Raw genomic sequence first — 24,419 nt, forward strand, 5'->3', positions numbered from 1 at the left:
CATATGAAACCTGACAGAGTGTTTTAGCACAATATTTGATCGTGGAAAGATTCCTAGCCAATATGGGAAAAGATGTAAAGTGACTTGCAAGTCAGCAATGCAAGGTCAATGGAAAATAAACAACTTATGAGTTACATGTCCAGTGTCACTCCAGAGATTTGAGCCTTACACTCATTCTGCCACTTACAGTGAACTGCTGATGAGCGTTGTACTGTCAGAAGTGACATCTTTTGGATGCAATGTTAAATCAAGCCCCATCTGTCCTCTCAGGTGGACACGAAAAATAGGAAGGCTCTACTCTTTGAAAAAGTTAGAATAGCCAAAACATTATACGCAATTTTTAAGGCCATAATGTCTGTTGGAAAGTTTATTCTATTTGCTGTAATGGAAGACTTTTATCTGCTGTGCTTTTTGTCAACAAAACATTAAAATATCTTAATTAACTTCATGTGATGGGGGATTGTGGTGTCACTTTGCACTTGCTGATATAATTACAAAGAGAACCAACAAACCTATAAGTATGTTGCCTTTATTTAAAATGAGACAATCTCACTCTTTTATTACATTATCTTCCCATGGTACATACAATGAATGTTGAGAAAAATTGGGATTGTAATGTCTGTGAAAAAAATTCTCACGTTGGTTCATATTTCATGAGTTATACATTTAGTGTTCCTAAGTAGTTGATTTTCTATAAACAATTTTCAATGACTGGCTTATTTATAAACCATTAGGTTCATTCATATTTCATGTGCATGGGCCAAAAATGATCAACTAACTGCTCAGAGGAACAGATGATTTTTGACACTTTAGATTGATCATTGCTTTTAGGTGAGATAGCACAACCAAACTACACTAAGGAAGAAAGTATTTGGCTTTACTTAATTGCCCTAAACATTAGTTCATTTTAAAAACAAGACTGGCATTTACATAGTGGCCAGAATTCTCCAACGTCATAACCCCACCGCCACTGCCAGTGAGAACGGAGAACGTGGTACTCAGCCAAACCTCCATTCACTGCAGTGGGACTGGAGAATCCTAGCCACGGGAGAGGTCTGAGAATTCCAGCCAGTGTCTTTTGAAACTTTAGGACATTCCAAAGCATTTTACAACAAATTAATAGTTTCGAATTGTATTTACTATTGCAAAATAGGAAATACAGCAGCAGATTTGTGCACAGAAACTTCCCACAAACAGCAATGTGATAGTGACCAGATAAACTGTTTTATTTGATGATGTGAATGAGGGATAGATATTGGCTAGGACACTGGGAATAACTCCCCTGCCCTTCTTTCAAATAGTGTGATGGGAACTTTTACATGCACCTGAGAGAGCAAAGCAGGCCTTAGTTTAACATCTCATTTGAAAAAAGGTACCTCCAACCAAAGTGTAACTGGAGATTTTTATGTTCAAGACTGGAGTGGGACATGAACTCACAACCATCTGACTCAGGTGACAGTGGTACTCACTGAACCATGGCTGACGAATCTGGAGGCACAAAATTGGGTTTACTATTCCTGGGCAAACCTCTACTGTGTCTGATCCTGAAGGCTCTTGAATCACCCCCTTTCTGTGAAAATGTGCCAAACTACTGCGGATGCCGGAAATCTGAAATAAAAACATCTGCGAAGAGAAATAATGTTTCAGGTCAAGGTGATCTTTTGTTTTTATTTATGATAGAAACTGGTCTTTGCTTGTAGCACGAAATCAGACAATAGCAAATTGACAACCCATTTTACACTATGACCATTTTTTTCTTCAGTTAAAGGAAAACAGAATCAAGCATATTGGAAAATAGGCTGCAGATTTGTTACCACCCGCTTCCATGCTACTAGTGAAGGCCTATCTTGCTCCATACAAGAATGATCATTTGGGCAAAGTATCAGAGGTTTTGGGCAAAGTATCAGAGGTTGACAGTAGAACCGTTCATTGTTCAGGCAAAAATTAGTAGAAGGGAAAATGACCAAAATAAAGAACTCAAGGTATAGAGCAAAATAAGGAAATGCTAAAAATATGTAATACTTGGAAATCCTTAAAGGGAAGATAGGTTAAATATCCTTTGCTTTCTTTTCCCTGTTCTGATAAGATAATTTATCTTTTATGTTGACATACATGCGATGTTATTTCCTACTCAATTTTAATTTTATTTTTCACCAGTTGCAGTTTTTTTCCCCCTATTACATTTGCTGTCATCTATAATTTGTGTTGTTTACTGCTTTCAAGGTTATGTGGTACAGGCAATCATCTCAAGATGCATAATATAATTATGTACCTTTTCCCAAGAGACGTTGAATTCCTTGCCACCCAGCCATTTAAAAAAAAAAATCGGTTAACATTTATCTCTACCACGGATGTGAAATGTCTTACAATATTATTTCTAACGGCTTTTTCCGCCTCAGGGACAGTCGAACACCTGAATGCCAATCTATATGAAAAGTTGCGGAATCTCTCTGACCCAACACCCCTCCCCCTTCCAGTTGTAGAGACTCTTAAGTAGTGACTGAGTCAGTCAACCCGCTCGTTGATTATTACTCCATATCAACATCACCCCCTCGCAAACAGTTTGACAGAGCGAAAGCAAAGGATACTTACCAGCGGTCAGAGGGAGAGAGAGAGGGGGGCGCCATGAAGTTGCAGGCGGTGATGGAAAACCTGCAGAGGCAGCAGCGTGCGCGGCTCGAGCTCGAGGCCCGGCAACAGCAGCAGCAGCACGAGCAGCATCACTACCACCAGCAGCAGTCTCCGCGCGCGCGGCTCCAGGCCCGGCAACAGCAGCAGCAAATTCAAATGGAGCAGCGCGAGCCCCGCAGACCAACGGTCGAGGCTTCCAACGACAACAAGACCCTGGCAAATGCGCAGCAGCAAATCGCTGCACAGCAAACCGCAGCGCTGGCCGCCATGAGAGCAGCGGCGGCCGCCGCGGGGGCTGACGCTTCGGCCCAACGCGGCCACGACGAGGAGGAGGAGGAAGAAGAAGAAGACGACGAAGAGGAACTGGGGATGGAACGAGGCGAGAGCCCGAGGCTTTCCGAGAGCAGCGAGGCCTTGTCTGGGGGAGAGGAGATGGAGCGGGGCGAGGAAGAGGAGGAGGCTTCGGAGCAGCGCTATCCCGATCCTCTAGGGTCCGAGGAAGACATGGCTGCCGAGGAAGAAGAGGAAGAGTTCGAGGACGAAATGGCCGAGGAAGGGGGTAGCGGAATCAAAGAGGAGCCGGGGGTACACCACTGCAGTGAGGTGCATCGTCTGCCCGGGCAGCGGCGCCCTGTAACCGGGCTCCCTTATCAGCCACACCCGCAGATGCAGCAAATCCAGGATCAGGCCGAGTGGACGTATGAGGAACAGTTTAAGCAGGTATTTACAAGATTAATGTATTTTTTAAAAAATTGTGTTTTGTTCGATTACAACATACGATTATAGTCTTAGTTCCACATGTGTATTTTTTTTTAAAAAGCAATCACTTTGATTATCAAAATTAGATTCTTGCATTAATAAAATGATCCAAAGCTGTGTTTAATTTGAATTTAACCATATAAGCATGCTATGGATCTTTAAATGTTGAAAGCGGGGGAAGGGAAATGAGAAGGAGGAGTTGGCAATTTATGTTTGGCCCCAGACGGTGAATGTTAAGCCTGTGCAATAAATGCATACACGACCACATCCAGTATGTAATCCCTGGATGGCATTTAGTAATATGCTGGATGGCAACTGCTTTCTTTCCCTTGTTTGGATGAAATATTTAGGACACAAGATGAGCGCAAATGATTTGGTTTGCCGAAACTTATGAGATAAAATATTTAGGCGCGTGATAATTGCTGAGGTGACAAGTTGATATATTTACTAAGAACGGTTTTTAATGCTTGTCATGCAGGTAATCATGAGAAAAATATTTTGTGAAAATAATTAGATGTATGGCTAATTACTATCTTTTTAAAATAATAATTTTTTCTCCAATTTTGCAAGCTGAAGATTTATTCGTAAATTCTATTAGGTTGTGTAATTAGGGTAATTTGATTAATGCATTCCACTTTATTTGTGAAACCTGTTGTTGATTTATCCTTTAAACCAAAACAAACCTTTTGCTGAAGTGTATTTGGTAAGTGCTATATATTAGTCAGTTTTGTCTTGATTAATGCTGTTAAAATCCATTTATTTTTCATATTTATATGCAGAAAGTGGGGAATATTGTACCACTTGGGTTATTAATTATATTGAAGCATTGTGTAATTTTAGTTTCTGCATACTGTAGAAAATTTCAAAAGTAGTTGGTTTTTGGCAAAAGATCAAAAGTTGAGTTTGCCAGGTTTTTTTGGAAACTGTCCAAACCATTTAGTGGTTTGTATGTTTGGCAGCATTTAAGCAAATGTTACGGAATAAATTTAAGGTTTAGGAGATTATTTTAATGGCTGCAGCAAGAATGTAAATACAGGGTGGACCCTTGCCAAATATTCAATACAGTTTGCACTGTTTTCTAGCTCCAAGTTGTAAAAGCTTTAGCAAAAGTATGACTGATTCTGTTATGATTTCAAGAGTGTCCAGTGGACTTTAAGTTAAATTATTATATTTGCATCTGTAATTCTGGGTAAACACTGTGAACCTAGGCAGTCTATGAATTGAGACTGTAATGTGTTTTGTGATGTATACTTTTTCACATCGTAATGATTCCAAATGGAGATTTGAATGTTGATCACAAGCAATTGTACAACTGCTGATAAATTGAGATTTTAAAGAGAGAATTGAATTGTCATTTAATACGTAAAATCAATTGAATTATTGTCAAACTCACTTGAAATCTTACCAGAAATTTGAACATTTGAATTCACTCATTAGCTTTGTTATTTTAGTTAAATGTCAGGACTGTAGTGTATAAATGAACTAAGAGTTTTAACAACACCAGGTTAAAGTCCAACAGGTTTATTTGGTAGCAAATGCCATTAGCTTTCGGAGCGCTGCCCCTTCGTCAGATGGAGTATAAATGAAAACAGGAGCATACAGTTAAATTGTATGACAATATTGAGGAATGTTTTTTTCACTTGACTAATTTCCAGACTGGCTTTGAATTTGTTCCCTATCACTCCATAATCTAAGACAGGAGAGAGGAAGAAATCAAGAAACTACATTTCTTGGTCTGTTCAATACCAGTTGTGAGGGATTATTTGAATTTATCATTGGGGCCAGAGTAACTAGTATTTGAACAAGTATGAACTGATCAAAGAGAGGTGTCATGGATTTGTAACAGTTCATGTTGATTTTCTTGAGGAGGTCACTAACAAACTCTGACCAGTCTGTTGGTGTTGCCATTAAGGACTTCCAGAAGACATTTGGTGTGGATTCCATACTAGAAAGTATTACGAAAATAAATGTGCATGGAACTGATGGTAATCTTGGAACTAAGATTAGCTTCTAATGAGAGACTAGAAATTATTGAAGAGCAAATTGAATTGAAGGTTTGACGCAAGTATATTTTTTTTTAATCAAAAAGACTAATAAAATGTTGGCCTTAATCTCAAGATTTGGAATGCAAAGAGGAGGAAGTGACACTTCAGTTGTAAAGATCTTTGGTCAATCAATATCTGGAGTATTGTGATTAGTTTAGAACACTGCATCTCAAGATATGTTGGCACTTGAGGGGGGTGCAGCATGAAATTTTTTCTAAAGTTAAATAATGAGAACAGGCTTCATAAGAGTTGCATTTCCTTGAGTTTAGATGATTGAAGGGTAGGTAATCTCATGGAGGTGTTCAGTTTTTTATTTTTGAAGTTATATATGGTGCAATGGCAGTGTGGGATGTTGTTGATGCTCTGTGGCTATTGTTCAGTATCACAAGGAATTTGAGTGAGGTTGGCTATTTAGCCGATCTTAATTAATTCACATGGGAAGAAGTTACAGTTCTCTTATCAAACTTTTAAAATTGTTTCTTGTGCTTTTGCCACTGTTCCACATGTTGATCATGCTTTGTGTGAAAGATGTTTTGACATTAGTCATGCCTTTAGCTAGTCTGCACTCGTGTCCTCTTGTCCTAATCTCAGTTGAATTTGTAGTATTCCAGTTTATCTTTTTCATTCCTTTAACTGTCTTTAAAAGTTACCACTTGGGTGCCCATTTTCTAGCCTGTTAAGCTTGGGTGTCTAGCTGAACCCCTTGCTTGAGTGTTTCCCCTGTTTCTTAGTGACCAGAGCTGCACACTATAGTTGAGGTGTGGTCTGACCAGAGTGCTGTATAGTTTGAACATAATTTCCTCTGACTTGTATTTTGTTATTTTAACTATAGTTCAGATTCTGTTAGTTTTGCTAGGTCGAGAGCTTCAAGATTTTAGGTGTCCAGGTCACCAACAACCTGTCCTGGTACCCACTGCCGACACTATAGTTAAGAAAGCCCACCAACGCCTCTGCTTTCTCAGAAGATTAAGGAAATTTGGTATGTCAGCTACGACTCCCACCAACTTTTACAGATGCACCATAGAAAACATCCTTTCTGGTTGTATCACAGCTAGGTATGGCTCCTGCTCTATCCAAGACCGCAATAAACTACAAGAGGTCGTGAACGAAGCCCAGTTCATCTCGTAAACCAGCCTCCCATCTATTGACTCTGTCTACACTTCCTGTTGCCTTGGAAAAGCAGCCAGCATAATTAAGGACCCCGAGCATTCTCTCTTCTGTCAGGAAAAAGGTACAAAAGTCTGAGGTCACGTACCAACCAACTCAAGAACAGCTTCTTCCCTACTGCTGTCAGACTTTTGAATGGACTTACCTTTCACTACACCCTAACTATGACCGTAACACTACCTTCTGCGCACTCTCATTCCTTTCTCTATGAGCGGTATGCTTTGTCTGTATAGCACGCAAGAAACAATACATATGATAATAAATCAAAATCACATAATGGATTGGGCTACATTCAGCATCTTTTGTAGTTTCTTGCGGTCTTGGACAGAGTAGGAGCCATATCAAGCTGTGATACAACCAGAAAGAATACTTTCTATGGTGCATCTGTAAATGTTGGTGAGAGTCGTCGCTGCCATGCCAAATTTCCTTAGTCTTCTGAGAAAGTAGAGGTGTTGATGGGCTTTCTTAACTATAGTGTCGGCATGAGGGGATCTAGAGACCCAAAAACTTGAAGCTTTCGACCATTTCTACTTTGTCCCCATTGATGTAGACAGGGGCATGTTCTCCATCACACTTCACCAGTTCACCAGATTCTCTATTTCAACACTATTTGTGAGTTGCTATTTCTCCTCGCTATGTAAGGTACTTTCTGTTAATTTTGTATTGTTTTACCGATTCGCACATTTTGTTAAACCTATTTCATTGATTGTCCTTTGCAAGTTTGACTAGTTTACTTTATGTGAGAGTCCAAGTCAATGATGAAAGTAAAATATTGATCCCCACACTGAGTCTTGGTACATCCTACTCAGTTCTGTAGCTATACCATATGGTCCTACAGTCAGTTTCTTATCCACTTCCAGATTTTATTCTCAAACCCCACAATTTGGTACATAAATAGTAACCTTTCATGTGGAACTTAATCAAAGGCATTTTAGAAGTCTACTCGCATTATCTTTTTAAAGAAATTGAGGTGGTAAGATAGGAATAGTTTTCTCTACCTGATGTTTAGTTAATTTTGCAAAGTTAAAATGAGAGGGAGTGTGTATTTTACAATTTCTGAATATGGGCACCATAGCTAGCCTGCTTCCAGTTTATTAATGGCTCCCCAGTGTTGACTCCCTCAAAATTTAGTGACTCTGTCCCCCAGCACGCTGAATAAATGCTATCAAAACCTGGTAATTATTTATTTTAAGCTCTTTCAGCTCTTGGATGTTTATCTCATCTGTGTTGAAGTTATGAATCTTGCCTTGGTAGTATTTTTGGAGATGGACATATTGTTCCTGTGTTCCCTTCTGAATACTTTGAAGAATCAATTCAGAATATTTTTAGTGTTTCATGCTCAGCATTAAGTTTCAGGTCTGTTACATCTTTTATTGCCCTCTTCGCTAATAGCCCTTTATCTTATTGTAATTCTGAAGTTATGTTTTGGCTCTGTAGCTATGCTTTTTTTTTCACGGTTTCCATACTCCTCTGATCAATGTTGTTGCACGTTTCTGCATGTTTCTTTATATATCACAGTGAACTCATTTTTCCTGCAAGATTTGGAAAGGCCATTTTGCCTTTAATTTTTAATTTACTGCTTATTCCATTGTTAGGATCAAGTTTAGTGATCATAGCAATGTATTATTCCAACATGCTCAGCATTGTTCCATTTGTCCTTTTATTGACGAATTAGTGAGCATCCCCCTCCAATCCATTTGCTTTAGGTATTCTCTAATTTTATTTTAAATTTAGCCTTTTTAAACAACTTTTCTGACTTGCGATCTTTGTCCATTGTGACAATGTTATATTTTAACATTGTGGTTGCTGTCCCAAGAGTTACTACAATTTTCATTTCCTGTAGATTATTCATCTTTGGACAGCGTGCCTGTACAAACTAGCTGTGCATTTTCTACAATATAATAGTGTCTACACTTAAAAAGTACTTGCATGGCTTTGGTGTGTCCTAAGTTAGTAAAAGACGTGAAATAAATGCAAGTCATCATACTTTCCAAATCAAAGAAAAAATGAATCATGCCGGACTGTTCTCTTTTTCAGTCAGATTGGAATTGCATCCCGGTTCAATCATGTCTATCTTTCTGCAGTCCCTCAAAAAACTGCTATAAGACTGAGGGTTTGATCAGTTTGAAGCATAATTTTTATCTCTACTTGAAACTTCTATTAATCCACAATTAGATTTGCTAAAAGTAACGTTATCAATAAGAAACAAAGGCTTCTGGTTGGTGCTCTTCCAGTATTTAGAGCTTGAACTATCTCCATCACCTTCTGTGAATCTTCCTTTCTACCCTCTTCTTTCGTGACTGCATACTTTCTAGGTCTCTCAGAGAAAGATTAATTTTTGGTTCACTTTCCTTTCGTACTTTAAGATTGATACTGGTTTAAAGAATATTCTCTGCATTGTTCCATTTTGTTCAAGTATTAAGATTGACATCTTACTCCTAGTCCACCATTCCTTCCCTTTGCAAATTTATTGTGAATCCCAATTCTTAGAGAAAATAGTCATAGAATCCCTACAGTGCAGCAAGAGGCCATTCGGCCCATTGAGTCTGCACCGACCACAATTCCACTCTACCTCCATAGCCCCATGCATTTACCCTAGCTAGTCCCCCTAACACGAAGGGGCAATTTAGCATGGCCAATCCACCTAACCTGCACAGCTTTCGGACTGTGGAAGGAAACGGGAACACCCGGAGAAAACCCACGCAGACACAGGGAGAACATGCAAACTCCACACAGACAGTGACCCAAGCCGGGAACTGAACCCAGCAGCAGTGCTAACCACTGCGCCAGCATGCCGCCCCAGTCCGTCTTACACTACCAACTGTAGTCTGATTAGAATTTCACCACGATGTCCGAAAGATGTGAAAATGAAACACTCAAATTATCCATTGCTTTGAAAGTTATGGCTTAACAAATGATTGCCAGTTATGGTTTGGATATAGTAATTCCATTGATGATCTTGTTACTTCTGTTACTCTGTATATTTTATTGAATTATCTGCGATCATTGTGGATATTTTTAAAATTCTCTGACAATGTAGGATGATGTATATATCTAAACAAATTGCCATTGTTAACTAGTGAACTTGAAATGGCAGGATTTTCTGGCTGCGCTCGCCCCAAAACTGGAAAATCCTGAACGAGCTCAATAGACCTTTTGCATGGTCCGCCCCCTGCCCATTGTGAATCCTGTGGCAGGCGGGATGGAAAAATTCCCCCGTGTATGTTTTACAAGCAAATGTCCATTTATTCAAAGTATACCTGAAGCGATGTAAAGTACTTTCAACCAAGCAAGCCTAGTTGGGGAAACAATGTCCCTTGTTATAATTCTTGGGTTGATGCCAAATGACTGTATGCTTATCATTGCATTCTTAAGTCTGTTATGAAAATGCCCTTTTATGGCATATCCAGCATAACCTGATGTGCCTAGTGCACATATGCAACTTTACATTTTTTTAGCTATAGTGTATACGATACAATGTTCCTATTCAAATGAATGAAGCTGACTCAACCTTCAGCCATCCAACTCTATACACTTTTGAACTTGTGAAGTCAGAAGTTCTTTTTCTTTTGAGGTCGCCAAATCATTCTTTATTTGCATTTTAATGAAGTTAGAAACATGTACCATATGTGGATGTTTTCGGAGTTCAGAAAATAAGGTGAAATTTGCATTTCGCTATTGATGATTAGGGAGATAATTCAATCTTCTGTCTACATTTGTCTGCTGTTTATTCTATTTGAGTCAGCATTCAACATTTTAACACTCCTCACCCATGTCATCGTCCTGAAGCTATATTCAGAGTTTTATACCTCTCAATTGCTCTTTGTATTGCAATAAACCCTTTAACTCATTCCATTCACTTCAAAATAGATTTTTCTCACTCTATCTTTTACAGATCAATGACTTCCTCCACTAATCATCCAATGCTGCCCACTTTTTCTTTTGGTATTAACTTTCTCCAGATTGCTCCTCTGCCAAATTGTCCAGTCCTTTCAAAGTGCAGTGGCTGAACCTTTACCTTTTGAACCTCTTTGTGGCTTTCAATGGGCCTTTGAAAATCCTGTTTTCTCACTTGCTCAAAGATACAGTTTCTTCATGCCTTTTATAAATATGACAAAAAGCTACCGTTGAGCTTGTCTTTGATTCTACTCTTTGTTTTTCAGCTTTGTTCATGGGATGCGAAGTTGGCAAGGCCAATCTTTATTGCCTATCCCTACTTGTTCTTGAGAAGGTGGTGGTGATCTACCACCTTGAACTGCTGCAGTCCCTCCAAGTGTGCTATTAGGAAGGGAATTCCAAGATTTTGACCCAGTGACAGTGAAGGAGAAGCTTGGATGGTGTGTGAATTGGAGGGGAGCTTGCAGGTGATGGTGTTCCCATGAGTGCTGTCCTTGTCCTTCTAAGTGGTAGAGTCGCTGGTCTGGAAGGAGCCTTCGTGTTTTGCAAGTTGTAGATAGTACACTGCATTGGTGGTGGGGTGAATGTTGAAGGTAGTGTATGGGATGCTAATTAAGCTGGTTGCTTTGTCCTGGTTGGATTTGAGCTGCTTGAGTGTTGTTGGAGCTACACTCATCCAGACAAGTGAAGACTATCACATCCCTGAGCTGTGTCTTTATAGTTGGTGGGCAGCCTTTGAGAATCAGCACAGATATTACTTGCACAAGCCTGAATGTTGTCCAACTCTTGATGCATGTGGACATGGACTGCTTCAATATCTCAGGAGTTGTGAATGGTACTGAACACTGCAATCATTAATGAACATCCCCTCTTATGATGGAGGGAAACTCTTGAAGCAGCTGAAGGTGGTTGGTCCTTAGTGATATACAACCATCATATTTTGTGCAATTTATGACTACAACCAGTGGACACCTTCCCATTGACTTCAGTTTTACAATGACACTTCAATGCCACGCTTCTACAAAAGCTGTTTTGTAGACAAAGGTAGTCAGTCTCATTTCAGTTCTAGAATTCAGCTCTTTGGCCATGGTTGTATCAAAACTGTAACGTTTGTGGCCAGTGGCAGGACTTGTTGATCATGGAAGGATGAGCATCAGTGAGCAGTTTTTGCTGAATAAATGCAGCTTGATAGCACTGTTGACTCTCTTCTTCTGCCAATATTTATGGTCCCACTATCTCTCTGACACATTGAACTCCTTGAACCATGTAGCTACAGCTGTTGCCAGTTATATTGGTTTGTTATTTTAACAACTCTTAAATCTCTTTAAATCCAAAGTCTGTCCAGCATTTAAATATCGAAACTGATCTACTATATTTCTGGTCAGGATAAGTTTTTTAAAAATTGATAAACACCCCTTTTATATATCCATTTTATGGTTTTGATAGTGGTGTTGGATGATCTGTTTCTATAAGGTTAGGGCATTATAGTAACTGAACACTACATTGTGCATTCAGAGAGAAACTGTCTCCCTTTGATCGCAATCTTTTTTCTCTTTCATGCAATTTGGGCATCATCCAGGCATTTGTTGCTCATCCCTAATTGCCCTTGAAGGTGGTAGTGAATCACCCTTTTGAACTGCTGTAATTCATGTGGTAAAGGTACACCCACAATGCTGTTAGGAGGGGAGTTCCAGAATATTGGTACAGTGAAGGAATGGCAATTTTTCTTCCAAGTCAGGATGGTGTGTGGCTTGGAGGGAATTTGCAGGTGGTGCAATTCCAATCTGTTGCCCTTGTCCTTCCAGATGCTTCAGGTTGTAGGTTTGGAAAGTGCCGTCAAAGGAATGAGCAAGGTTGTCAGAACCTAGGTATGTTTTTAAAAATTATTATTAGTGTATGTTCACACACTTTCCCTTTTGAGGATGGTGGGGAAGTGGTGGAAGAATTCATGAGCTGATTATCAGCCTGTTGAACTGCAATATGAATGCTCCTTCCATGATCAACAAGTCCTGCCATTAAACTTGAACCCAGGGCTTCTGGTCCAGAGGTAGGGATCCACCACTGTACCACAAGACCTCCTGTGAAGATTTGTTAAAGCTGCAGATATTTTGACCCTGTTATTAGTCTTGTCAGCTGCTAGGGAAGTTGTCAAGAGTTTTGGTTGTCCCAACAAAGTGTGAAACAAATGTGCCTGTATCACCGAAAATATTAATAATAGAATGGTTACCACACAGAAAGGGGCCCATTGAGTCTGCACCAGCTCTGTTGAAGAACAATCCAGTTCAGTCCCCTGCTATTTTTCCCATTCTTCAAAGCCTTGTGAAGGCTCCTTTGAATCTATATTCACCACATTATCAGACTGTCCTTTCAAAATCCTAACCACTTGTTCTTAAAAGTATTTCCTCATTTCATGGATGCCCTATTTCAACTGGGCTGAATAAGTGCCTTATATAACTTTATCATAACCTCATGGCTTTTATATTCTGTGTCTCTATTTATAAAGCCTTTAACCTCTCTTACCACCTTAAGATTTGTGGTGCAGCTGAGGCCCTAGAAGCAAAATTCCAAAAAAGAAAATTCTAATTGCTGCACATACAAGAAAAACTATCCAAAATTCTATCAAATTCATCAAAACTTCAGTTTATCTTTTAACCATTTCAACCTTTATCAACATTCCCTGCTGTTTTATTTTAAAGCATCTGAGTTTTAAAGGACATCCTGTCATCTATCTATATTTTCAGGCTGCACCTTTAAGAGAGAGAGAGAGAGTTGTCAGCCTACCTTCAAGTGTCCAAATACATGAGATTGAGCAAATAGAATGGCAACCAAACCGATTTTGAGTCCACACAAAATTCCACTCATCACCAGGCAGCTGCAACTCTGATTTTTGGTAAAGAATTTTAAGCCCTGTCCTTTCATTTTTTCCAGCACCGTTTGTCTTTAGCTGGGGGCCCTGACAAGTAGAAATCCTTGTCCTCACTTAATTTCAATGAACCTATTATTGGATAGGAACAGTCCTTCAAACGGAACTAAGTAGGAGTTAATAGTCCTTTAGCATATTCTATGGGAAGTACAGCCCGAATAGTATGACCTTTTACATGAGTTTGAGTACCAAGTAACTTTCCTAATTTAAAATGCAACCTATTATAAATTTATAATTTCAAAGTCGTGTCACACTCTGTAACATATTTTAAAAAGCATAGGAAAATGAAATATAAAATCCATTCCTGGTTCGAAAATACATTTCTAAGACATAATACCAGAAAAATGACAATAGTTTATGAATTGTCAATGACATGCTTGGATTTGGAGTCTATATAAACTATTATAAGTTTCATTTTTAATTAAAATGTGGAAAATATACTCATTTGTTGAAGGAAGCTTGAACTCCATTTGTAAAAGAAGTAAATTCTTACATCCCACTGGGGAAGATCATTTGTAGGAATTTTCTGATTGGTAGTGCTTGATTAAGGGAGCCAAATTAAATGGGGGAAGTATGAGTGCCATCCATAGTTTATACTTAATAAAAATTGTGCATGTGTACCATTTATGTGATAATGAATTTCCAGTGGTACTGGTCATGGTAAGGCATGTATCAAAAGCACAATATATTATTCTGTTGCTAAAGTGTTAGCCTGTAAAGTTTGTTATGTAAACCCTCAGTAACCTAATAAGAATATAGACATCCTGTGCTGGCTTGGGCATTTTGGAATTCTGTAGAGTTCCTTTATTTCTTTACAATATTCTTTGTGTGACACAGAAGTGTGATGGGTAAGGAAATCCATGAAAAATCATGTTTACAATAATTGTAGCTTTATCTGGGTTTTTAAAAAAATCTGTAACCCCATTGTTACTATTGAAATTTTCACAAGTTTTGTTCTGAGCTTGAAATTTCTGTTTTATATCCTCTTCATTGCATAACCCCTTGCAAATTCAAGAGCATATTTAATTTTCTTAATCTTTGTTGATTCTTTACTCTGCTTATTATTTCCATCTTCCACTGAGATTGTTAATAACTGTTGAGCATCAGTGATGATTTCATGGACAACTGCCCTTGCTCAAAGACTTCACAGAACCGATTGCTGCTTTGATTGAACCATCACATTAACTAAAAAGTTATTTAAAATATTTTCAGGACTATACCAGAAATCTTCAGTGCTGCTTCTGGGCATTTTCTCAGTCACTTTCTTCTAGATAAATATGAACACACTTCAGAATTATATAGGTGATCCTTAATTAAAAAGACTGCATTTATATAGCACTTTTCGTGATCTCTGGACATCCCAAAGTGTTTTAAAGCCAATTAAGCATTTTAAAAATATAATAGCTGTTGTAATGCAAGAAATGCGGCAGCCAGTTATTGCAAAGAAACCTCCAAACAGTGGAATACACATTGGCCAGGATAGACTTTTGCACTGAAGTCTAGTGAGACTTGACCGTACAACTTTGTTACGTGGATAGTAATACCAATTGATCTACATCAGAAGAAAGTGATTCTTTTCCCTCATCACTGAACAAAAAGGTGAAAAAACACTTGTGTTGAATCCTGATTAAATGTAAATTGTCTGTTTAATGGAATTGATTATGTATCAGGACAAGCATGTTTAAAAAGCATTTGATTTTTTATTGTCATGTATTACTATACAGTGAAAAGTATTGTTTCTTGCGTGCCATACAGACAAAGCATACTGTTCATAAAGAAGGACAGGAGAGGGTGCAGAATATAGTGTTACAGTCATAGCTATGGTGTAGAGAAAGATAACTTAATATGGACCTTAATAGGTCCATTCAAAAGTCTGATGGCAGCAGGGAAGAAGCTGTTCTTGAGTCGGTTGGTATGTGACCTCAAACTATTGGATAATTTTCCCGACACAAGAAAGTGGAAGAGAGAATGTCCAGGGTGCTTAATTGTGTTGGCTGTTTTTTCGAGGCAATGGGAAATGTAGACAGTGGATGAGAGGCTGGTTTGAGTGATGGACTGGGCTTCGTTTATGATCCTTTGTAGTTTCTTGTGGCCTTGGCCAGAGCAGGAGCCACACCAAGCTGTGATACAACCAGAAAGGATGCTTTCTGTGGTGCATCTGTAGAAGTTAGTGAGAATCGTAGCGGACATGCTAAACTTCCATAGTCTCCTGAGAAAGTAGAGATATTGGTGGGCTTTCTTAACTACAGCACCGGCATGGAGGGACCAGGACAGGTTGTTGGTGATCTGGACACCTAGAAACTTGAAGTTCGCGACCATTTCCAATTCATCCCTGTTGATGTAGACAGGGGCATGTCCTCCACTTCGCTCCCTGAAATCGACTATTTCCTTCGTTTTACTGATAAATTCTTAAGTTACACAGTTGTAATTATAATAATTTTACTATGAAATGGAAAAAATTACATCTGAATGGCCTGGTTAAAAGAAAAACTTGCATTTACATCGTGCCTTTTGGTGCAATGAGGGAGAACCACATAATTTCAGGGAATATAAAATCATTGAAAGAAAAGGTTTTTTTTAAACTGCTTTCCTCCAATTAAGTGGGGCAATATCTTATGCCTGTTGAAATTAAACAACTGAGGAACAATATCAATTAGAATTGAACAAAAAAGACTTCAGAATGTCCAGGTAATTATGATATTCAAATTAAATACCAGCATCAAAAATTACTAAATCCAAAGAAATTTATCAAACATGCTATTGTTTACAATCTAGTAGTTGTAAAAATGTGATGTGTTCTAGGAGTAAATGGTATAGCTCTTATACTTATTTTTAAAATAGTTTTCTGCTGGCTATTGCAATAAAGTGTCCAATATCTGGCTTTCTGTCAGCGTTGTACCATGTCCAGAGCATTTGTTAAAGCTAACATTTGTGTAATAACATGAAATGTTCACTGCCCTATTTGCATATTGTGAATGAGGTTAATATGGCTTTCTACATTGAAACAGTTAAAGGTATTGCCATAATCGCTAATCATTTGTTGTTCCCAGTCAAATAGAGAAAATAAAAAGAAATGAACTCTCTTCATGTACCTATACAACACATGCATTTGTTTAAAGAGTTGACCCATTCGCTGGATACTTCAAGCAAGCTTTCATGATGCAGAGTGAGCATAAATCAATACCAATTGAAGCTGAAAAATCCTGACCCAGGTGGATGCAGTTGTTGAACTTTCCTTGTCTTTCTGGGGCACCTGGCCATGGAAGCTAGAACATCACATATACTAAGTTTAAATGAATGACCCCATTAATTTTATTTTAAGTTTCATTGGTATCTACTAAATGATATATAACTATGTACTTGAGTAGGATTAATTCAGAAATGAGGCAATAGAAGTAGGAACACTAGCTTTTAAACCTTCAGGCTTGTGAAAGTAAAACATAACAGACCAGTGGATAAATATAAGTTCAACTGAACTGCTTGCCATATCATAGTCATTCGGATACATAAACAGGCCATTTAGACCATCAACTCTGTCCGCTCACTGTAGAGTAGGCTTTCCCAGTATACTGCCTGTGGGCCACAATCTGACCCATGGCCTCGCTGTTCAAAGTTTGGGTAAGTTAATTGAAAGATCTGCGAGAATCTACTCCTCGAATCTCTCACCATTTGTTTCCTGTGTTTGCTGCTGATTAGCTCACTGGCGAGCTGATCAGCAAGAAATTGAGGGAAACAGCCTCTGACAAGAGGAGCAGCAAGCAGTGAATATAGCGAATCATAGAGTCCCCACAGTGTAGAAGAGGCCACTTGGCCCATCAAGTCTGCACTGACTCTGAGTATCTTTCCCAGGCCCCCTCCCCCACCCTATCCCTGTAACCCCACACATTTACCATGGCCAATCGATCTAACTTGCATATCTTGGGACACCTAAGGGGCAATTTAGCTTGGCCCATCCACCTAACCACATCTTTGGAGTGTGGGAGGAAACTAGAACACCCGGAGGAAATCCACGCAGACATGAGAAGAATGTGTGGAGTTTGCACAATCACCCAAGACGGGAATTGAGCCCAAATCCCTGGAACTGAGGCAGTAGTGCTAACACTGTGCCGCAGAGTGTGCTGTCTCTACCTTTGGCCATGCTCTCTCTCTTGCTCTCCTACACAGGTGCTGGCCCCCAAAAGAGGTACAGAGGTTGAGATGGCAGAGCGGTTGGAAGCCATGAGGAACAGCAGAGTCATAGCAACAGCACCTACCTGGTGAAGCTGGAGTCTCTGACAGAGCCAAGTGAGAAATTGCGTCTCTCCATAGCTTCCTATTTACAAAGGCCATTGAGGAGGAAAACCCAGGCTGAAAGGCAACCCACTTCCAAACCCCACTTTCATATGATTTCCGTCAAGGCCAGCATAGTGTGTGTGCCACTAGAGGCGAACACAAAGTCAGAGTTAGTTAAATCAAACTCCTTAGCTTGGCCTCATTCCCCACCCCTTTTCTGCTGACCAGGATTTGGGGCAATTTGGTCTCTCTTGCTCTGCCTCATAAACAAAAATGGTTTTATTGGTTATCTTTGCTGCTTGGCACTTTTTACTGGTCATTATTATTAATTACTCTTCTAAATCAAAATTGTTGCTTTGACTTGTTTTTATCTTGATATTCATGTTTAATGGTGTGCCAAACCTTATCTTGCATCAGCCCCTTAAGTGAGAAAAAAGTTGAAATATGGCTTCCCACGCAAAAAGGTTGGACAGCCATGCATTAGAGCAATCCTGTAATTCCTATTCACCTATTCTACCCTGTAGCCCTGCAAGCCCTGTTTTAAATTATTGATTATCTCCACTTACATCACCTTTGTAGGCAATGAGTTTCAAGTCATTGTTGCTTGTTGTGTAAGGAAAGATCTTCACATCCTTCCTAGAAGCATAAATCAATATTGTCTATCCTTTTCTTTGTCTCTTGTATCTAAATCTGTCATAGTCTTGTACACATCTATCAAATTTATTTTGCTGCAAGGAGAACATTCCCAACTTCACCAGCCTAATCTTGTAGCTAAAGTCCACAGGTTTGAAAACATTCTGGTAAATCTCCTATGTGCCATTTCAAAAACTGAGCTTGAGGCCATGAATGGCACATGGCATGTATTTATACACATGCTTACACAGCTTGCAGTGTTTTTTTAAGTGTATTGGTGACTGCAAATCAATGACTGTACTGTCAAACAGTTGTAAGATACAAGGCCAAGTCACACAACAGAGGACATCAGTAAAACATAAGTCAGAAAACTATGATTAGGTGATGTTGTATTTGGATTTTAAAAGCTTTAAGATTGTCAAAAGAAGAAAGGGCTGTAGAAAAGCTTACGATTTAATTTTGGATAGTTTGGGTTTGCTAGAAATCTGCAAATCTTGTAGACCATGGTTGAACTGTGCTGCCTGCTCAATTTGAAGAGCTTCCCAGATGTACCAAATCCGATGGGAACCTTCACATTCTGATCTATTGTAACAACATTTATTACTACTGAAATACTTGGTGCAAGAACACAGACCTACTTAACCCTATTGGAGATGTTAAATGATTTAAACGAGGCAGCATCTACACATCTGTCCAAACGATCATGGATGTAAAAGTCCACTGATAGGATAAGGACTTGCCAGCATAAAGGCCCATAGATGTGTTTCTTCCATTTTCAGAGCTAAAACAGTTCCTAAAGTGGTTTTACAAATATATTGGCAAAATGCCAAAATACTTGGTTTAAGTTTTGTTTTCTATTCGGCTGGTAGTCGTGAATGAGCCTGGTGACAATCCTGATCAATAAAAGATTGACGGGAACGTGGGCTTTGTGTATTGAGAGATTCTGGTTTTGTGATTAAAATGAAGACAAGCAGTTGTTTTTCCCCTTCATTTTCATACCAACAGTATGGATAGCGATCAACCTTCATTCAAACTTTTATATTTGTGACCTAATAAATATTATGATTGGGACGCTTGAGAAAATGCTGCAAGCTGTGAGTGTCTATTTTTATGATTGGAATGGTTGAGCAAGAAAACAGCTGGTACCATCTACGGTGGAAGCCAGCAGAAAAAGTTGACATGTATAATTTAGTGCATTTAGAAGCATGTTAAAGCAAGGGGATTATATTTCCAGAGTTCACAGTACTTGTTTGTGAGACATTTGGAGAAAATCTGCCTTTGTTCTCTATCAATGTGCGAATATGATTAAGTTCCTCTCTTCAAAGACTTGTAATGATGGGTTAGCTGTGAAGAATGATGGACTTCCTTATATTGAGCAAAATTAATTGAGTGGAAATTGACTGTTGGCTAGTATACAATAAAATCTCTTTAATTTTAAAACTTTTCCAGGGCTCATAGGGAGTTATTTGAACAATAGCGGTATTATTGTTAGCCACTTATTAGTAAGAAGTATTTAGTTCATAATATTACAGTAAAGATCATGTGATATAGATTAGTTTGCTTCCCTGCCTCCATTAGTATTTCAGATGATCAATTTGAAAAAAGGAACAAGCATAGCAGAGAATGTTGCATGGAAATTGCAAAATTAGAGATACTACATTAGATACGTGGCTGGCTAATTTATGCAAATCTCTAATATACTGAATGGAAATATTTCTTAACGTGCAGGTTCAGTCTGCAATTAGGAAGGCAAATGCAATGTTAGCATTCATGTCGAAAGGGCTAGAATACAACATCAGGGCTGTACTTCTGAGGCTGTTTAAGGCTCTGGTCAGACTCCATTTGGAGTATTGTGAGCAGTTTTGGGCCCCATATCTAAGGAAGAATGCGCTGACCTTGGAAAGAGTCCAGAGGAGGTTCACAAGAATGATCCCTGGAATGAAGAGCTTGTCATATGAAGAACGGTTGCGGACTCTGGGTCTGTACTCGTTGGAGCTTAGAAGGATGAGGGGGGAATCTTATTGAAACTTATAGGATACTGCGAGGCCTGGATAGAGTGGATGTGGAGAGGATGTTTCCATTAGTAGGGGGACACAACCTCAGGCTGAAAGGATGATCCTTTAAAACGGAGATGAGGAGGAATTTCTTCAGCCAGAGTAGTGAATCTGTGGAACTCTTTGCGGCAGAAGGCTGTGGAGATCAGATCATTGAGTGTCTTTAAGACAGATAGGTTTTTGATTAATAAGGGGATCGGGGTTATGGGGAAAAGGCAGGAGAATGGGGATGAGGAAAACATCAGCCATGATTGAATGGTGGAGCAGACTTGATGGGCCGATGGCTAATTTTGCTCCTAAGTCTTATGGTCTTATGTTTTTTTCATGCTGCAGGCGTATACATAGGAAGATAGGGAATTGGTAGCTTAAAGGGCCTGGTCAGGTTAATGTCAATAATCTTGCAGTTATTGAGAAACACAGTAGGGAATTGACGTAGCAGAACAAGTATTATTATGTTGAGTTGAGGGTTATTCAGATTAGTCAGATCATATTACACTGAAATGAGTTTTGCATTGAAGGAGGTAGCAAGAGTTTGAAGGTCCAGCAAGCTGTTTTGAAAATTACTCTTACACGGTGTGTTTAAAGCTAATTCTAGTCACCTAATGAATTCACTAAAATAAAACAATTAGATCCATGTTTGTTACTAATTACATTTTTATGGTGATACTGATGCTCTTCCCTTGCAAAACATTTTTGATTTTTTTTATAGTTGCTTAATATGACAATAGTTTGTTAGACTGTTTATGGGGGATTAGGAGTAAACCATGTATGGTTTGGTATGCAACTGAAATCATATAGGCTGGACCTTTTATTTCACTATAAACTCTCTCACTTGAAGCAAAATTTCACTGTTTGTCTTTTAATAGTAACTGCATAAGCAATAAAATTTAAAGTTAAAATGAAATTTTTCATATGTGGGTAAATCTAATAATCCTGGTTTTCTCTAAGGAATGAGGTAAATCATCCTAAACTGCATGATATTTGAGAGTGCCCTCTGCTATAAGAATAAATGTGTTTAAACCAATGAAGAAAAGCAACGCACCTTGTGACGAGTACAGTTGTGCGTAAGCATTAACTTGTAGATTGGCTATTGGGCTCCTACTATGGGCTCTATTACCTATTTTTGTATTTTAGTTCCTTCGCAATCTTGTTGATAGTAAAGGGAGGGCAGCTGATAGAGGACAATTGTGGGTCAGGATAGATTAAATGCAAATTAATTCTTCCATTGATTTTTCTCTTGTAAAGTGCATTAGCATCATCATTGCAGCATAGATGTTGAAGTTGTGTTTATAATACAGAAAAAAAAAAATTCTTTGGTTTAAGTTTGACTGCCTTGCATTTCCACCGGTAAGATTTACCCCCAAACAACTGACCAGTAAGTAGAATATATTAAAATGTTGACCATTGCTGTAGCTTTGGCAGACCACACATCAACTGGGAGTTTTCTGTCGGTAATTTTCACAGCTAGTTTCTAGGATATACATGAGGGCAATTAGAGACAAATTATCTTCTGATTACCTGAACTGTAATTGATGCTTCAATATACAATGCCAAATATAGTTTCAAATAATACCTTTAAATTCTAATGTAATACAAAATGTAAGTTGAAATTCATCTAACATGGAAAATCACAAAAGTAAATATTCCATTTAACCCTTGTTTGTGTAACCATCACTTTCCCTATAAACATTAACACTGCTTAAGTAAGCTTAATATCAATCACTATTGAAGGCAATCAATTAGAAATAAGTAGGGCAAACATTGCCTTATGTAAGCACATAATTGCATGTAGAATTGTTTGGAGTTGACTCGAATTTCATGTGTTGAGAGTATAGTTCTAGTCTTAGAACATTTAAATCATACTGTGTATAATGACTTTCGAGGGCAGCCATGTTTTAATCTTGTACAACTTTTTAAATTGTTGTATAAGATTTTCCCCAACTGTACTATACACTTATTGTTTCATAAAACTGAAGAGAATAGCCATTAAATTGCTACTCATTGTTTTGTATTCAAAATGCTATCAGGTTGAGGTTACTTGCGTGCTAAATGCATCTTCTACACATTTAAAATTCTAAAGGTATCAAAGGAATGGGATTTCTTTGGTGGGGGGGGAGGGCAGGTGTAGAATATAGGTTCTGAAATGCAGCTGTGTCCTTAACTGACGAGTTGGTAAACCCTATAAATGGCTTCCAGCCTTTCAAACTGAAACTTGATGAAGTGGTGCGACTAGATCAGGACAAAATGAACCTCCCTGCAGGTGGTTTTAATTGGGTACTGGTATCTTGTAAAAGCGAAGATTCTGTTTTTGGATTTAGATTAATTTTATCGAAACTGAAATGTGATATTGAACAGCTTCCGAATTTTTAAAGAAAAATCTAATCTAGGAAGACTGATATTATAATTTGTTGGTGTCTGATTTCTTCTTTGTGATTTAGGCCTCGAATCCCTTTGCGAGTATATCAGGAAGTAATGATGTCATTTTTTTTTTGTTTTGGTATACTTTCTAATTATGTTTTCATCTCATGAATCCTCCCCTTGGGAGGACTGAATGATGTCTGAGTAAAAATTATCTGTGGCTGCTCACTGCTCAGAGTGCTTTACTTCCAAGAGGGTGTAATTTTGGTGAGTTTTGTTATATGATCATTGTTTTCTTATTTCATTTTTTAAAATGTCTTTTTTTAAACCCTTTTCCTTCTCCATTCAGTGAGACTATTGCTGCTATGTATCTTAACTATCCACTCATCTGAACTCCATCCACTCAACTTTGCTCCATGTAATTTTTACATCCTTGTCTAGCAAAATCGATCTATCTCTAATTTAAAATTAATTCAGCTAACGTCTGCTGTTTTTTTAGTTTCATACTTCTATCACCCAACGCTGAAGAAATAGAATTGTAGAATCTGTACAGTACAGAAGAAAATAGATTACCTTATGGTACCGGAGTTGAAATCCATCTGCTATAGTTTTGCCTACTCATTTAATCTTATCAATGTCCCTTAGTAATTTTATGCTCCCATCTACACTACTTCAACATCTAACCTTGCCACACTACAACACCAATCTTTGTGCCATTGGTAAACTTGGATAAATTACTTCCTGTTGTGTTAATTAAGCCATTAATACATTTAGTTAATAGTTGAGGCCCCATCACAGGTGCATGTGTGACACTATTAGCGGCTTCGTTCCAATTTCAGTGCATACCTATTATCTCTATCTTGCCTTCTCGCACCAAACCCAAGTCACTGATTTGCCTTCAATTTCATGAACTTTAATTTTAACTGTCTTTTATTTAGAACCTTATCAAAGATCCATGGGATCCATGTGGATATAAACTATATCCATAGCTATTCCCGTGTCTTTTACTTTAGTTACTTCCTCAAATTCAATGAAGTTTGTTAAACATGATCTACCTGATACAAATCTATGTTTGCTCTCTAATCAGTCATCTTTTCCCTATGATTGCAGGTTACTTTAAGAGCTGATCATGTGATTTGGTGTTGATGTCATTAGGATTTTGCACAGGCTCTTGTTTTATTTTCAGTTTGTCGTCTGTATAGGCAACAGCCCTCACAATAAACCTTGTTGTCGTTAGGGTCTATGTGAGCAAACCACATTCTTTTCTTTTTATTTAAAACCCACAACTCCTAACATATTTACGACTTTACAAAAAGAAAATTGGCAATGAATCAAGATTTTGTTTCACTGAGAAAAGATTCTAAGTTAGAAAGAAAAATTGTGGGTCCTCATAATTAGAAAGCTGGGGGGAAAGTCAACAACAGGATTAAAGTGAAGACCAAGTAAGAAAAAAGCTCTCTGTGTGATTTTAAAAGATGAGTTTTTTTCCAATCTGAGAAAGGTGTGATTCTAGGCAGTATCTGGCATTTTTGAAAAGAGGGATGATCTGCAGTACGGCTGAAGCCATTTGGGATAAAAGAGAATATATCAATTCAACAATCTCCAGGGTAAGAAGGGGAGTACTGACAAGACAGTAAAGTTTAAAATATATATATATACTGAGCAGTCTTTAATCACTAG

The 24,419-nt window shown here is 38.3% G+C and overlaps 1 protein-coding gene across 1 annotated transcript in view; it reads left to right on the forward strand.

The window, feature by feature from the left end:
- The first annotated feature begins 2,432 nt into the window (after positions 1 to 2,432).
- arid3a (AT-rich interactive domain 3A) overlaps positions 2,433 to 24,419 on the forward strand; it is a 102,398-nt gene continuing 80,411 nt past the window's right edge. The window contains exon 1 of the mRNA XM_078198092.1: positions 2,433 to 3,351. Within this exon, the coding sequence (XP_078054218.1) occupies positions 2,626 to 3,351 (726 nt within the window). The 5' untranslated portion in view covers positions 2,433 to 2,625. The remainder of the gene's footprint in view (positions 3,352 to 24,419) is intronic.

The sequence above is a fragment of the Mustelus asterias genome, chromosome 26 (genome assembly GCF_964213995.1).
Source record: "Mustelus asterias chromosome 26, sMusAst1.hap1.1, whole genome shotgun sequence".
In the NCBI taxonomy this organism is placed as follows: Eukaryota; Metazoa; Chordata; class Chondrichthyes; order Carcharhiniformes; family Triakidae; genus Mustelus; species Mustelus asterias.